The sequence below is a fragment of the Mandrillus leucophaeus genome, unplaced genomic scaffold, assembly GCF_000951045.1.
Source record: "Mandrillus leucophaeus isolate KB7577 unplaced genomic scaffold, Mleu.le_1.0 Scaffold75, whole genome shotgun sequence".
Classification (NCBI taxonomy): Eukaryota; Metazoa; Chordata; class Mammalia; order Primates; family Cercopithecidae; genus Mandrillus; species Mandrillus leucophaeus.
Window position 1 is genome coordinate 4,674,640 of NW_012108141.1, and position 13,135 is coordinate 4,687,774.

Genomic DNA, 13,135 nt, shown 5'->3' on the forward strand with positions numbered 1-13,135 from the left:
ATCTACTCTCTTAGGAAACGTCCAGTACATAATATTATTGCAACTTTGTACCTTTTGACTTACTTTTCCCCATATCCCCATCCTTGTCACCCCTGGTAACCACTGTTCTCTTTGTTTCTATGTATCTGGCTTTTGGAATTTTTTGCTCCTGCCTGAATCTAGCTTTTTTGATTCCATATATAAGTGAAATTGTGCAGTATTTTTCTGTGTCTGGCTTATTTCACATAGTATAATGTTCTCTAGGTTCATCCATATGGTCACAAATGGCAGGATGTCCTTATTTTTTTTAAGACTGACTATTTTATACCACAATAAAGAAAATACACCACATTTTCTTTATTGATTAATCCATTGATGGACACTGGTTGTTTCCAAATCTTAACTATTGTGAATAATATTACAATGAACATAGGAGTGCAGATATCTCTACAAGATGCTGATTTCCCCTTGTTTGGGTGTATACCAGGAATAAGGATTGCTGGGTCATGTCATAGTTCTATTTTTAATTTTTTGAGGATGCTCCATACTGTTTTACATAATGACTGCACCAATTTACACCCATGACCATATTATTTAGAATTTCCAGCTGAACCTCTTTCTAGCATTACCCTTTCTCTGCCTAATTTTTCTCCTTATCACCTGTTACCTTTTAGCGTGCTATATTATTTTTTATTTATTTTGCTTACTATCTTCCTTAGAATCCTGAGATCATATTTTTCTGTTTTGTCCACAGATGAATTCCTATTACTAGAACAATGTCTATTATATAATATATACTCAGTGAATATTTGCTGAATAAATCAGCCCTGAGGCACTAGAGATCATGGAGTAGAGAGCTGGTCAGGAGACTGAAAGAAGGCCAGTCTGGCTAGATCCCAGAAAGGGAGGGAAAGGGAAGAGTAGCAGGAGATGAGGCTGGAGAAATAGGTAGAGGCCAGAGCTTTATAGGTCATACTTCCCTCTAAGGGATGTGGGAAACCACTGAAGGATATTAAGCAAATTTGAGTTTTCGAAAATGACACTGGCTCATCCACTGAGGCATGTAGAATAGTCTAGAAGGAACTAATAGTGACTCCAGGGAGACCAGTTAAGGGGCTGGCACCTCTTTTGTTGCCTTTTGCTGAGATACTAACACTAGAGGGAAGAGCATACTGAGTTTGGGTTATCTGACAGCTATGTAGAGCCACCATTCGACAGCCAGCTATGTGTTTCTGGAGCTTAGAGGAGAAATCTGGATCAGATAGTTAAATTTGGCATTACTACCTTTGAGATGGCAAATGCACTCAATGACAAGGCTGAGATCATCTTGGGTGAAGTTATTGAGGGAGAACAATAAGGGTCCCAGAACTGAGCCTTGGGGAGCCCTTACCTGCCAGAAGGAGACACAGAAGGAAAGGGCTCAGGAAGAAGGCTGGGGAGCTAGGCACACAGAGCAAGGAAAGAAGGTCCCAGAACTGAACCTTGGGGAGCCCTTATATGCCAGAAGGAGACACGGAAGGAAGGGGTTCAGGAAGAAGGCTGGGGAGGTAGGCGCACAGAACAAGGCAAGAGAGTATCGCTTAGCAAGTCCCGAAAGTGGGACATGGATAAATAAAATTTTGATCAGGTCGAAAGAGTCAAAACCTCAGAGCATGCAGCTCTGGGAAGAAATCTAGCTGTGTTCCAAAGCAGGGAGCACTTTAGAAGTCAAAGAGCAATTCTGGGAGCACCCAGAGTGAAAGGGCCAAAAAAAGCAAAAGCAAAGGATACCAAAGAGTCTAAAGACTAATTAATTACTTTTTAAGATTAATTATTTCTGTTCAAAAGAAATAACAACCAAATAAAGTCCTTTTACCATACACATCCCTTTATTCTGTGAATATTTAGTGCCCACAACAAATCTCTGTGTACAATCCTGAGGAGGGTGGGGAAGGGAGGGTGACTCAAATGACATATGCAACGCTGATCCTGCTCTCAAAGAGCTCTTGTTTCTCCTTGCGTTTAGATTCCTGATACCCATTGCATTCCAGCAGACCAACCGCCCTGTGCCAGTTGTGTATTCACTTAACACTGAATTTCAGCTCTGCAATAATGAGAAGGTGTTCCTAATGGATCCCAATACATCTGATATGTCACTGGCAGAAATGGATTACAAAGGAGCCTTTTCAAAAGGTAAGTTGCTTCCTCCACCTGCAGAAGGAGGCTCTGCCTGGATATGAGAAGCTTTTGGTAAGTTGCTGGACGGGCATCTGTGCTCATAAGCTCTCAGTCAGCTCCCCAGTAAAGATCCCCCAGCGTTGGTTCCAGGACAGCCAGGATAGAATCAAGGAACAGGCCCATTTCATGCTGTTTCAAAATCAAATCACACACTTGGCACTATAATGATTGGCAGTGTGATGTCATGGAAAAGCAATGGTCTGAGTAGCAAGAAGACTGGAGTTTCCGATCAGATTCTAGCACATCGTCTAACTCTGGGTCAGTTTTTTTCTCAACTCTCCAACCCCATTGCCCCAGTCTCAAAGGAATGCCAAACATGTATGTTCTCCATCATGCTTTCCCTGCTGGAAATGGCTCACTTCATGGTCACTTCTCCATCCATTTGCCGCAGGCTGGATTCTATCCTATCTTTCTCTTGTCAATGACACCAAATCGATGCATTCTAGCACTTTTTTCCTGTTGGGTTTCCTTTGCATCAGCTTCATCTGACACCATCTTGCCTCTCAGATGACTCCTTGTCACTCTCCTGTCCCTGGCCTCCATCCTCTGCCCCTTCCGTGTTAGTGTCCCCAGGTTCCATGCTTGGCTCATTCTATTCCTACTCTGAGTGCTGCCTCTGGTCATCTCCATGGCTTGGGCCATCCCTTTACCCTGAACTTCGTATACTCCTACTGTTCTGCGGCCACTTGATTTGACCTCATCCTGGATCTCTCCGAGCTTCATTTCTATGTTTCCATATGCAGATATGAAACTACCGAAGCTCTCCAAGCAGCATGTCTTTCAGACACCTAGAGATGCCTGAGACTGCACTTGTCTCCTTCCAAGCATGGTCCTCCCACATCTGCTACCCTACTGACTGCATCACCATCCTCTGTGTGCCCCAACCAAAAATCTCAGGGTTATCCTCAACTTCCCCTTCCTACATCCCACGTCCCATCTATCATTAAGATGAGTGGAATCTGATTCCTAGACATTTCTTGAGTTCATCCTCTTGCCTCACAGCTATATTTTAGATGCCTATCTCTAACTAGAGGATTAAAATAGCCCCTACCAGGTCTCTGTGACTGAAATCTCTTTGTCCTTGACCCATTCGCCATGTTCTAAGGCCCAAGTGTGTTATTATGTTTTTGCTTAAAACCCTCCAGTGTTTCTTGTTACTTATATATTTGAGTCCAGTCTCCTCAGCACAGTTTGTCTATCTCCCCAGGAGCCTCTCCTGCCGGAGCTTCTATACATCCTCCACTCTTGTCACACTGACTTACTTAGCACCACATAGTAAATGTTTGGGATGAGCATTTGGAATTAGCTGGATTTGTGCTAATTCCAAAATCCTCCTACCGCCAAATCATTGCTGTGAAACCTTGAATAAGTTACTAAAATGGGAATAATAATTGAAGCTATATTTTGGGCTCTTGGTAGGATTAAGTAAGTTAGTTGCATGTAAAGAGCTTGGTGCCATAACCAACACATAGGAAATAATGCCTACACCAGGACTTACACCCTTGAAGCATTCAGTAATTTGTACATGGACTTTTTTTTTTTTGCCTAGAATGTTCTCTCCTGCTTCTCACTCCCACCCCAAATGCACTGTCTGACAAATGCTTACGTGTGTTTCAGGATACTGCTCAAATATCAACTGTCTTGAAATCCTTCCATACCATTCCCTAGGCAGATTTCTGTACTTGGTTTCATGCTCTCTTAATATGACATACCTTCCTCTATTATAAAATGTAACAGTATAGCATTTGGGTGATTAATAGGGTATTGTGGTGGTTTGGTTTGAGAGCATAGTACCTTGACTTGGAATCCCACCCTCACCATTTGCTTGCTTTGTGACTTTCAGCAAATCACTTAGCCCCACTCAGTGCCAAGTTTCTCATCTGCAAAATTGTGAGCACTACATGAGTTATTGCATGAGAGGACTTGGTATAGTACCTGGCAAATAGTATAAGTTTGATAAATGTGAGCTATTTCAATCAATCACTTTGTGTTTGTTTCCACCCTCTCAACTGCATCTCACACATTGGTATACCCTATGCATAACAGAATACTTTGTTTCCCTTAAATGCTTAATTAATGCTTATTGGAAAAAAAAAAAAAAGAAGAAGCAACAAATGTTCCCTAGCAAGAAAACTCAGAGAGAAAAAGAAAAGAATAAAAAAGAAGCAATAAATGAGTATTTTAGGGGCACATGGAATCATGGAGCTCTTCATAGAAAGGTGCTTTTCACTCTAAGGGAGCAGGTTTAACCATTTCAACCCTTGACATTTGTTTTTCTTTCATCTTAAAGTCTGACCTAATTAATGCCTTTCAATCTTTTCAGGTCAAATCCTTTATGGCCGAGTACTTTGGAATCCAGAACAAAACCTTAATTCTGCTTACAAACTCCAGCTGGAGAAAGTCTATCTTTGTACGGGCAAGGATGGCTATGTGCCTTTCTTTGATCCCACGGGGACAATCTACAATGAAGGGCCCCAGTATGGATGCATTCAGCCAAACAAACACCTAAAACACAGATTCCTACTGTTGGTATGCTAAGTATTCTCACTATTAGTGTGAAAAAGCAGACACTTGAGCAGATTTCCTCAGCTATGACTTCTCCCTAAAGTAGATAGAGCCCACTCTTGATAGTTTCCTCTCTATATATGTTTGTGTTGTTGTTTCTTTCAGATCAGTTAAATACTAGTATATATGTGGTGGTTATGGTGGGTAACAAGACAAGCTTCTATTGACGTTCTAGGAAGAGGAAACTCCAGGCCAGTGTTTCTCAGAGTATGGTTCAGAGACCTGGAGTGTCCCCATATTCTTTCAGGGAGTCTACAGAGTCAAAATTACTTTCAAAATAATATGATGATGATGCTTTTTTTTTTCATACTTATTCCCTCACGAGTTTAGAGAGTTTAAAAAGTTTATCAATACAACCTCAGATTCCACATTGTAATGAATCTTTAAAAAATAACCACTCACCACGTTTTGATTTAGTATCAAAAAAGAGGCAGGGTGTGGGTGGCTCATGCCTGTAATCTCAACACTTTGGGAGGCTGAGGTGGGAGAATCACTTAAGCTTAGGAGTTTAAGACAAGCCTGAGAAACATAAGGAGACCCCATATCTACAAAAAAAGATTTGAAAATTAACTGGGCTTGGTGGCATGCACTTGTAGTCACAGCTACTTGGGAGGCTGAGGTGAGAAATCACTTGAGCCGGGGAGGTCAAGGATGCAGTGAGCCAAGATTGCACCACTGCACTCCAGCCTGGGCAACAAAACGAGACCCTGTCTCAAAAAAAAAAAAAAAAAGCCATAATTATTTGAAAAAGCTATTAACTGCATAGCTTTATGAGGCCAGATTTTCTTCATACACTTTAGACAAAACTGCATATCACAACTGATTGAATTCAGAAGCAGTTATGAGAATCCAGTTTTTTCCCTGAGATTACAAAAATGTAAAACATTGCCAGCTCTCTTTATTGGGGGAGGGAATGAATTTAGGTATTTTCACTAAAAAATATCTTACTTAACATGTAATGAGTCTCTTGTCAGTTTAAAATGAATTAATAGGTAAACACTTAGAATTTTTTCAGGTTTAATTTTTAACACAGTAAATGTTGATAGATGGAAGACACATAAAAACTCTCTGGGGTCCTTGATTTTTAAGTGTGTAAAGGGTCCTGAGACCAAATAACTTGAGAATTATTGGGCTAGAATAGCCCACTTTTTGCATTTGGAGATCACAAAAGCCACTGCATGTCCTTTTTGAAAAGGACAGTGGGTTCCCGGAGGTAGTGTATTAGTCTGTTCTCGCGCTGCTAACAACGACATGCCTGAAACTGGGTAATTTATAAAGGAAAGAGGTTTCATTGACTCACAGTTCAGCATGACTGGGGAGGCCTCAGGAAACTTATGATCATAGCGGAAGGGGAAGCAAATACGTCCTTCTTCACATGGCGGCAGCAAGGAGAAGTGCGAGCAAAGGGGAAAAAGCCTCTTAAAAAACCATCAGATCTCATGAAAACTCACTCACTATCACAAGAACACCATGGAGGTAACTGCCCCCATGATTCAATTACTTGCCACCGGGTCCCTCCCATGACACATGTGGATTATGGGAACTATAATTCAAGATGAGATTGGTGGGGACACAGCCAAAGCATATCAGGCAGCCACTGACTTAAGGAGAGGGCTTCGCAACACCCACTCTCCCAACCCAACCTAAAGCCAGGAGTGATGAGTACTTTTCTCTTCCCAGTCACTGCCACCTACCAATATAGTGGAACCATCTTTCTAAATCTTGCTTTTCTTTTTTCTGAAATCCTAGGACCGCAATCAGCCAGAGGTAACTGATAAATACTTCCATGATGTGCCTTTTGAGGCTCACTTTGCCTCTGAGTTGCCTGATTTCCATGTGGTCAGTAGCATGCCAGGTGTGGATGGATTTACTCTAAAAGTAGATGCACTCTATAAGGTGAGTTTGGTGAGAAGAACAGAAGCTTAAGACCAAGTCTATTTTAAAGCTTGAAAAAAAAAAAAAAGGAGGAGGACTGCAACATCTCTGGATTCTTCATCATTCTGCCATTCTTGCTGGCAGATCTTTTCTTATTATTGTTAAGCTTATTGCCCACTCAAAATTTTCACATGTATCCCCAGTAGACCAAAACAATGATACAATTATGTAATTTGCATATAGTCACTTGTCACTGTGCACATCATGGCTGCATGTGACACTCCAGTTTTTCCTAAGTTCTTTTATATTGCATCCCTTTTTGGTTCTATGCTAGACCAGCTGATTTTCACAGACATATGAAAAACATTTAACAAAATCATAATACAATACAGCAATTTAGAATGGCAAGAATTACTACTATTTGATAAACAAAAATACCTTAAGTCTCAGCAATGAACATGAACTTTCAAGATCAAATTTCACTTTTTTTCTGTCTCCAAATATTAATCTATGACCCTTCAGAACTATTATCACACTTCAGAAGTTATTTCAAAACCATGAAGGGTTTTAATGGAGAAAGATGAGGGGGAGATAAAATACTTGATGATATAGCCTGATCCAGAAAGTGTTTAGAAAATGTTTGTCACGTATCTGTGTATTATGCACACAGTATATGTTTAGTGAATATTTTGTTGAATGACTCCATTTTCGCTGAAGTTCACCAATAAATAGTAAATTGACATAACATAATTGAAGGTCACTATAAATAAATGTGGTTTTTAATGCTATTATTTCACTGCTATCAATAAAGACAGACAAATATAAACCTTCACTTAGCGAAAGAGACCATGAAAGATAATTCCTTAGGCTATTCCATGTACACATAGGGAAACAAAAAAAAAAAAAGAATGTGAATAGCTGACTCAAGATCATCTTAATTTGGAAATAAAATATAACCCATATTTGGTTCAGTTCTCTATGTATTAGTAAACACCAACCATTGCTAATGCTTTTCTGGAAATCAGTTATCTATCAAGGCATATAGTGGCAATTATCCTTCCATTTCCTTTCTTCAGAGGTGTTCTGTGGGCAAGAACGACGTGTTCGGTTTGTCCCCCTGCAGGTGGAAGCAGGACACCAGTGGTATCTCCAGGTCATCTACATCATTGGCCCCGACACCATCTCAGGGCCCCGGGTCCAGCGCTCTCTCACAGCTCCACTCAGACGCAACCGAAGGGACCTGGTGGAGCCCAGTGGCCGGCTGACCCTTGATGATTCCCTCATCTATGACAATGAAGGAGACCAAGTCAAGAATGGCACCAATATGAAGTCCCTGAATCTGGAGATGCAAGAGCCAGCGGTAGCTGCGTCCCTGTCACAGACTGGGGCGTCCATTGGCAGCGCTCTGGCTGCGATCATGCTTCTACTTCTGGTGTTTTTGGTGGCTTGTTTCATCAACAGGAAATGCCAGAAACAGAGGAAGAAGAAGCCCGCAGAGGACATTTTGGAGGAATATCCTCTGAATACTAAGGTAGAAGTGCCCAAGAGGCACCCGGACCGGGTGGAGAAGAACGTGAATAGACAGTACTGCACTGTGCGGAATGTCAACATCCTGAGCGAGCCTGAGGCGGCTTACATGTTCAAAGGTGCTAAAGTAAAAAGACTGAATCTAGAGGTCAGAGTTCACAACAATTTACAAGATGGAACAGAAGTTTAATGGAGGAGACCTGTGTGTATTTTTTTCTAAAATCATTTTTATAAAATGGGGGGAAATATTGGTATTTTTATAATCTCACAGATAAAAAAGGGAAAACTATAGCTTTGAGTGGCAGACGGCGCACATCACATGCATCAACTCACAACTGAGCTACCTCATTCAATGAAGAACCACTGAGACCCCAGAGTACTAGAGTGATTTCCATAGATCCCTGTGATAGTGTCAACAGCTGTACACAGCTCCTTCTGTAAGGCTGGTCTTAGAAAACAAATACTTTAGTATCAGGACAGGAGTCGAACAATTAGGTTAGCAGATTGAGAAGAGAGGACTGGGTAGTGTACCATGGCAGATCTCAGAGAGAAGAATTAGGTACAGGGCCTTTGGTTCCCTCCCCCACTCCCAGCTTTCTCCTACAGGGCTTTTCCTCAGCCCCCAGACAGCAGAGTATCAACTGCTGACACCCAGATTCCATTAAAAATTCTACTAATCGACACAACACATATATTTGCTCATGATTTCCACTTGACAGCGTATGCTCCTTGGCCTCTAATTGTACTTTGCTTTTCCAGAGCCCTTTTTACCTGGGGATTTCAATGTGCTAAAGTAGAATCCTCTGAAAACCATGGGAGCCTCCGCCTCCTCAGGCACAGAGAACTCCCTCCTACAAAGTGGGAGACTGAAACCCGAGTTAAGGAGGGGCCTGGCAGGTGTATCAGAGCACATTTGTGATGCCCTTCACCCCAGGGAGGTGTCTTTGTTCTCAACTGGTTTATGTGGCACTGAGACATCCCTCCCTGACCAAGGATGCTGCAAAACAGATCAATGTACTATGGCCTTTTAATTCAACATTGCCATAAATGCTTTAAAGAAAACCCACCACACTTTCCTGCTACTCCAGGCTTTGCCCAGTCCCGAAATAGACAATCCATGTGCTTTGCTAGCTATGGGTTTTTATTGTGTTAGTGCTTCTGGAGAGTAAGTGATTCATTTGAATAAGGCAAATTAGGAGAAAGCCGAGGTTGGGGTGAAATCAGACTTAAGAGATACATGCTGGTTCTCCTTGCTGTGTGAGGCACAGCAGACAGAGGCACTGTTCCTGGTGCAGTATTTCAGGGATTTCTCTTTGAGGGGTTCTTTTCTGGTAGCTCAGGCAATTATTTTTACCATATCAGCACATGACAAGGCCATGAATACATGGCTCTAAAATAATTTAGTGTGCAAGCCTCAGCTTAACTATTTTGTGTAGGCTACACACAGCTTGCTTCTGTTTCTCTTGTTCCTGCCTTCTTGGCAGAAACATAAGCATGCATGCCGTGTTGTTTTGAATTGGAGGCACAATTTCATCATTCAAGAGTAAAAGACATGTCCTCTTCTGATGCATGGCACACCACAGTCACCAAGCAAATAACGGAGCCTTCACATTGTGTAACGTATGTATGAGAATGACTCAAGCCCTTTGAGAACATTCCAAACTCGTAACATTTCGCTACGAAAAGCTAGAAAGGATGAACTGTGAAAGGTTCTAGGCAGCCCTGTGAGACTCCAAGATCCTTGAAAGTAGGACCTTTGTGAGTCGCGCCTTTCATTCTTCAGCAGTGCCTTGCGTGTAACAAGCACTCCAGAAATATTTGTTGAATGAATGAATGAATAGTGTCATGGGTGAATGATAGGGGAATAAATTTAGGAAGGGAAAGTGAGAGAGTATGGTGGCAATATCACAAGGGAGGAGAGACGAAAACAATTATCTTCTCTACTTGGATTATGAGATAATCTTTTACTTGGAGCAAAGAAACACCGCTTTACAAAGGCACGACTCTGGCAGTGGTCCTAAGGAAGCATGAACAGAAAATTCATAATAATGTATCAGCAGGAGATGAGGTTATGAATTGGCATCCAGAACAGGAGATTTAGAAGAAAATCTGATTTAGCATTCTGAAATGAGTGTCAGGTTTTCAGGAGAGAATGAATTGGGGTGAGCCCAGAGTCTGAAACTCCTGACTGGTGAGATGCTACTTAAGACCAGGTTGGGCAATTCAGGGCAGAACTCCTAAATCAGCCTCATAGACACCCACAATTGGTATCTCATGGCTGGAGAGCTGATCAGGCAGGGCACAGAATCTCCAGAATAACCTAGAGAGTGAATGCTAATTTGTAGAGGGAATTTCCATTTGGTCCATTATTTGTAACTGTGTAACTGCTCCAAGTGCCAGAATGCTTATACGTTAAAGCAGCAACTTTCCATTTGCCCAAATATTCTTCTTGCACACCCCTTCCATTACTGCTGAATAGGACATTGCATGGGAAGAGTGCAGAGGTGGCAGAAGGAAGCTAGAGTGGGAAGGACTAAAGACTGAGCCCCAGAGTGCTCCCAGCAACTGCCACGTACAAGGTTTGAAATGACAAGGGTAAGAGTGAGATACGAAACTGTGTGTGAAAGGAAAGCCCTTGCAGTATTTCTGCCCCCCTTTCTACATGTACATTATTGAATGCCAGTACTTCTCTAGTGGATGCACACTTGTTAAATAGTGTTAAGAGACGTGGAGATGAGCTATACCCCTTTGATGTAGAATTATTCATTTGGTTTGTTTCATACTTCATCATAGGAATCAAGTAATTTGCTGACTAATGTGGATTATATTTCAGTCAAAGCTCTGCTTTCAATTTCTCTGATTTGCTCACTAATGCCTTGTGTGTGTTTTACTAACCTTTTATATCTTGCCTTCAAGTGAGAAGGAACAAACAACTCCCAGTGGTTGCTACTTGCTATTATATGCTGGCTGTGAAGGTTAAAAGAAAGAATGGTCTGCACCATTTTTTCTGCCTTGCTGCCCTTTTATTGTACCCCAGGCCTCCTAGAGGACTCCTGCAGATTCTATTGTTGGGTGGGAAATAGTGTTGGAATGTGTTTGCACAGTCTTATGATATTCAGTCTCAGTCTGCTATAGGTATTTGTTATTCTTGGATACTATACACCTGCTCAGACTGAGTAAACATTTGTGGTGCTGTCAACCTGATTTCTTGACTCTCAAATGATTTTTGTATTTCCAGTATGAATTTGTGTGTTATGAATTTCTGATTTCTCCAATAGTATATGCCACTATATAAATTTGTATTAATAAATGACAGTCTGGTTGTTTTTTTGTTTGTTTTCCTATGTTCTTTTTAGATTATGTCTCTCATTAATATAGACATTGCCATTAAGATGGCAAAATTCATTCTAAAATTTGAAGCAGTCTTTTGGAGAAAACCCTTCTAATGAGGGTGAATCTGAGACACTCATTAACTGTGTTCAGAGTAAGATGCTGAATAAATTATATGTTCCCAGATTATCATAGGTCTTCTTTGGCAATCAGTTGAAATTCTGAGACAAAGAAGAATAATTAAAATTTCCGTGTGCCATATAATAAGATGATGTTTGGATGTTTGTATTTATTATCAAAACTTCTAAAGAGACATGATATAGTATGAGGGTGGCTTATGTCCTTCTGTGCACATGCAAATATTTGAGCATACATCACCGACCCTGGAAAAGACCAAAGCTCCAAACGAGTTTACAGGCTCATGAAGGGAAAAATCAGAGTCAAAATGGAACTGTACCCAGTTGGTCTTTGCATTCTGCAAGCCTGTGCATTTGTGTGCCTTTCCCTTCTGATAAAACAAATAACTGCCAATAACAGTGACCAGCAGGGCTCTGTTGGCACATTTGCAAACTCAGCAAGAGTTGAGAAAGCATGTTTATAGAAAATCTGGGGAAGGGATGCCACAACCAATCCTGGAAGTTGCTGAGATGCTGCCAGGAGCTTAATGTAAACTTCCAGTCCTCACCATTTCCTGTGATTATCCATTGCCTTAGAGCAGCCTCTCTGCCCTGGAGTTCATTTCTCTAGAGTGCAGAGAAACTACTAGGAACCAATGTAAGAATTGTTAGGATTGTCTATAAAAATGCTTCTGAGACTGGAAATGTCATGGCCATAAAATTTAGGGATCTGGAGGAATAGTGGCAGAAAATGAGTTCCCATTTAGAATTTAAAATGTCTCATAGACTGCTTTTGAAGAAATGTACTGGGAGTGGTGGAAGGAGACTATATTTGGAATGTGTTATTAGGTTCAGCTACCTGAAATTGATGATTTGATAGGTTGAAAATTGTCCAATATCAATAGTTTTGTATGTCTCAACCTAATATTAAGATACCGCAATCTGTAATAGAGATTCTGTCCCCAAATGAGCCACAGAGAACTCTTAACTAGAACCCTGTGCACTGAGAGTAGCTAATGCCCCGGAATTGTTATAGGGACTATATCAAATGATATATTGGGCATATCTGGCAATGCTCCAATCAAGAACAATGACTCCCTTATATTCTGTACCTCATTCAGTCTTCATAACAACCCCATAAGACATAGTTGTCCTGGATAATTTCCTTTGAAAGTTTCATATGAATGTCAGAATTTCAAATCTTTGAAGGCCTTCACAAACACAACTTGATGTTCATTTAGAATGGTCCCAAGCTCCTATATCCTAAATTTAATGCTTGTCATGAAAGGTTACATCACTTGATTGATACAACAAAACAGACCTATGCTGCAACCGTCTCTAAAAAAGCTAGCAGAATTTTATCCCTAGGCTCATCTTGGTTTAAGGCCAAGTTCCAAGACTACTCAGCAAGTTATAAAAGTTATTAGAATGTCAGTCTCTGGAATAATTTTCATAAATTGTTAAAAAACTAGCATCAAGATATCTCAGTTCCAAGACTACTCAGCAAGTGATAGAAGTTTTTCAAA

The 13,135-nt window shown here is 40.9% G+C and overlaps 1 protein-coding gene across 1 annotated transcript in view; it reads left to right on the forward strand.

Moving 5' to 3' along the window:
- FRAS1 (Fraser extracellular matrix complex subunit 1) overlaps positions 1 to 11,491 on the forward strand; it is a 452,220-nt gene extending 440,729 nt beyond the window's left edge. Inside the window, exons 71-74 of the mRNA XM_011966222.1 lie at positions 1,985 to 2,151; positions 4,520 to 4,725; positions 6,511 to 6,657; positions 7,760 to 11,491. Of these exons, the coding sequence (XP_011821612.1) occupies positions 1,985 to 2,151; positions 4,520 to 4,725; positions 6,511 to 6,657; positions 7,760 to 8,353 (1,114 nt within the window). The 3' untranslated portion in view covers positions 8,354 to 11,491. The remainder of the gene's footprint in view (positions 1 to 1,984; positions 2,152 to 4,519; positions 4,726 to 6,510; positions 6,658 to 7,759) is intronic.
- Positions 11,492 to 13,135: the final 1,644 nt, after the last annotated feature.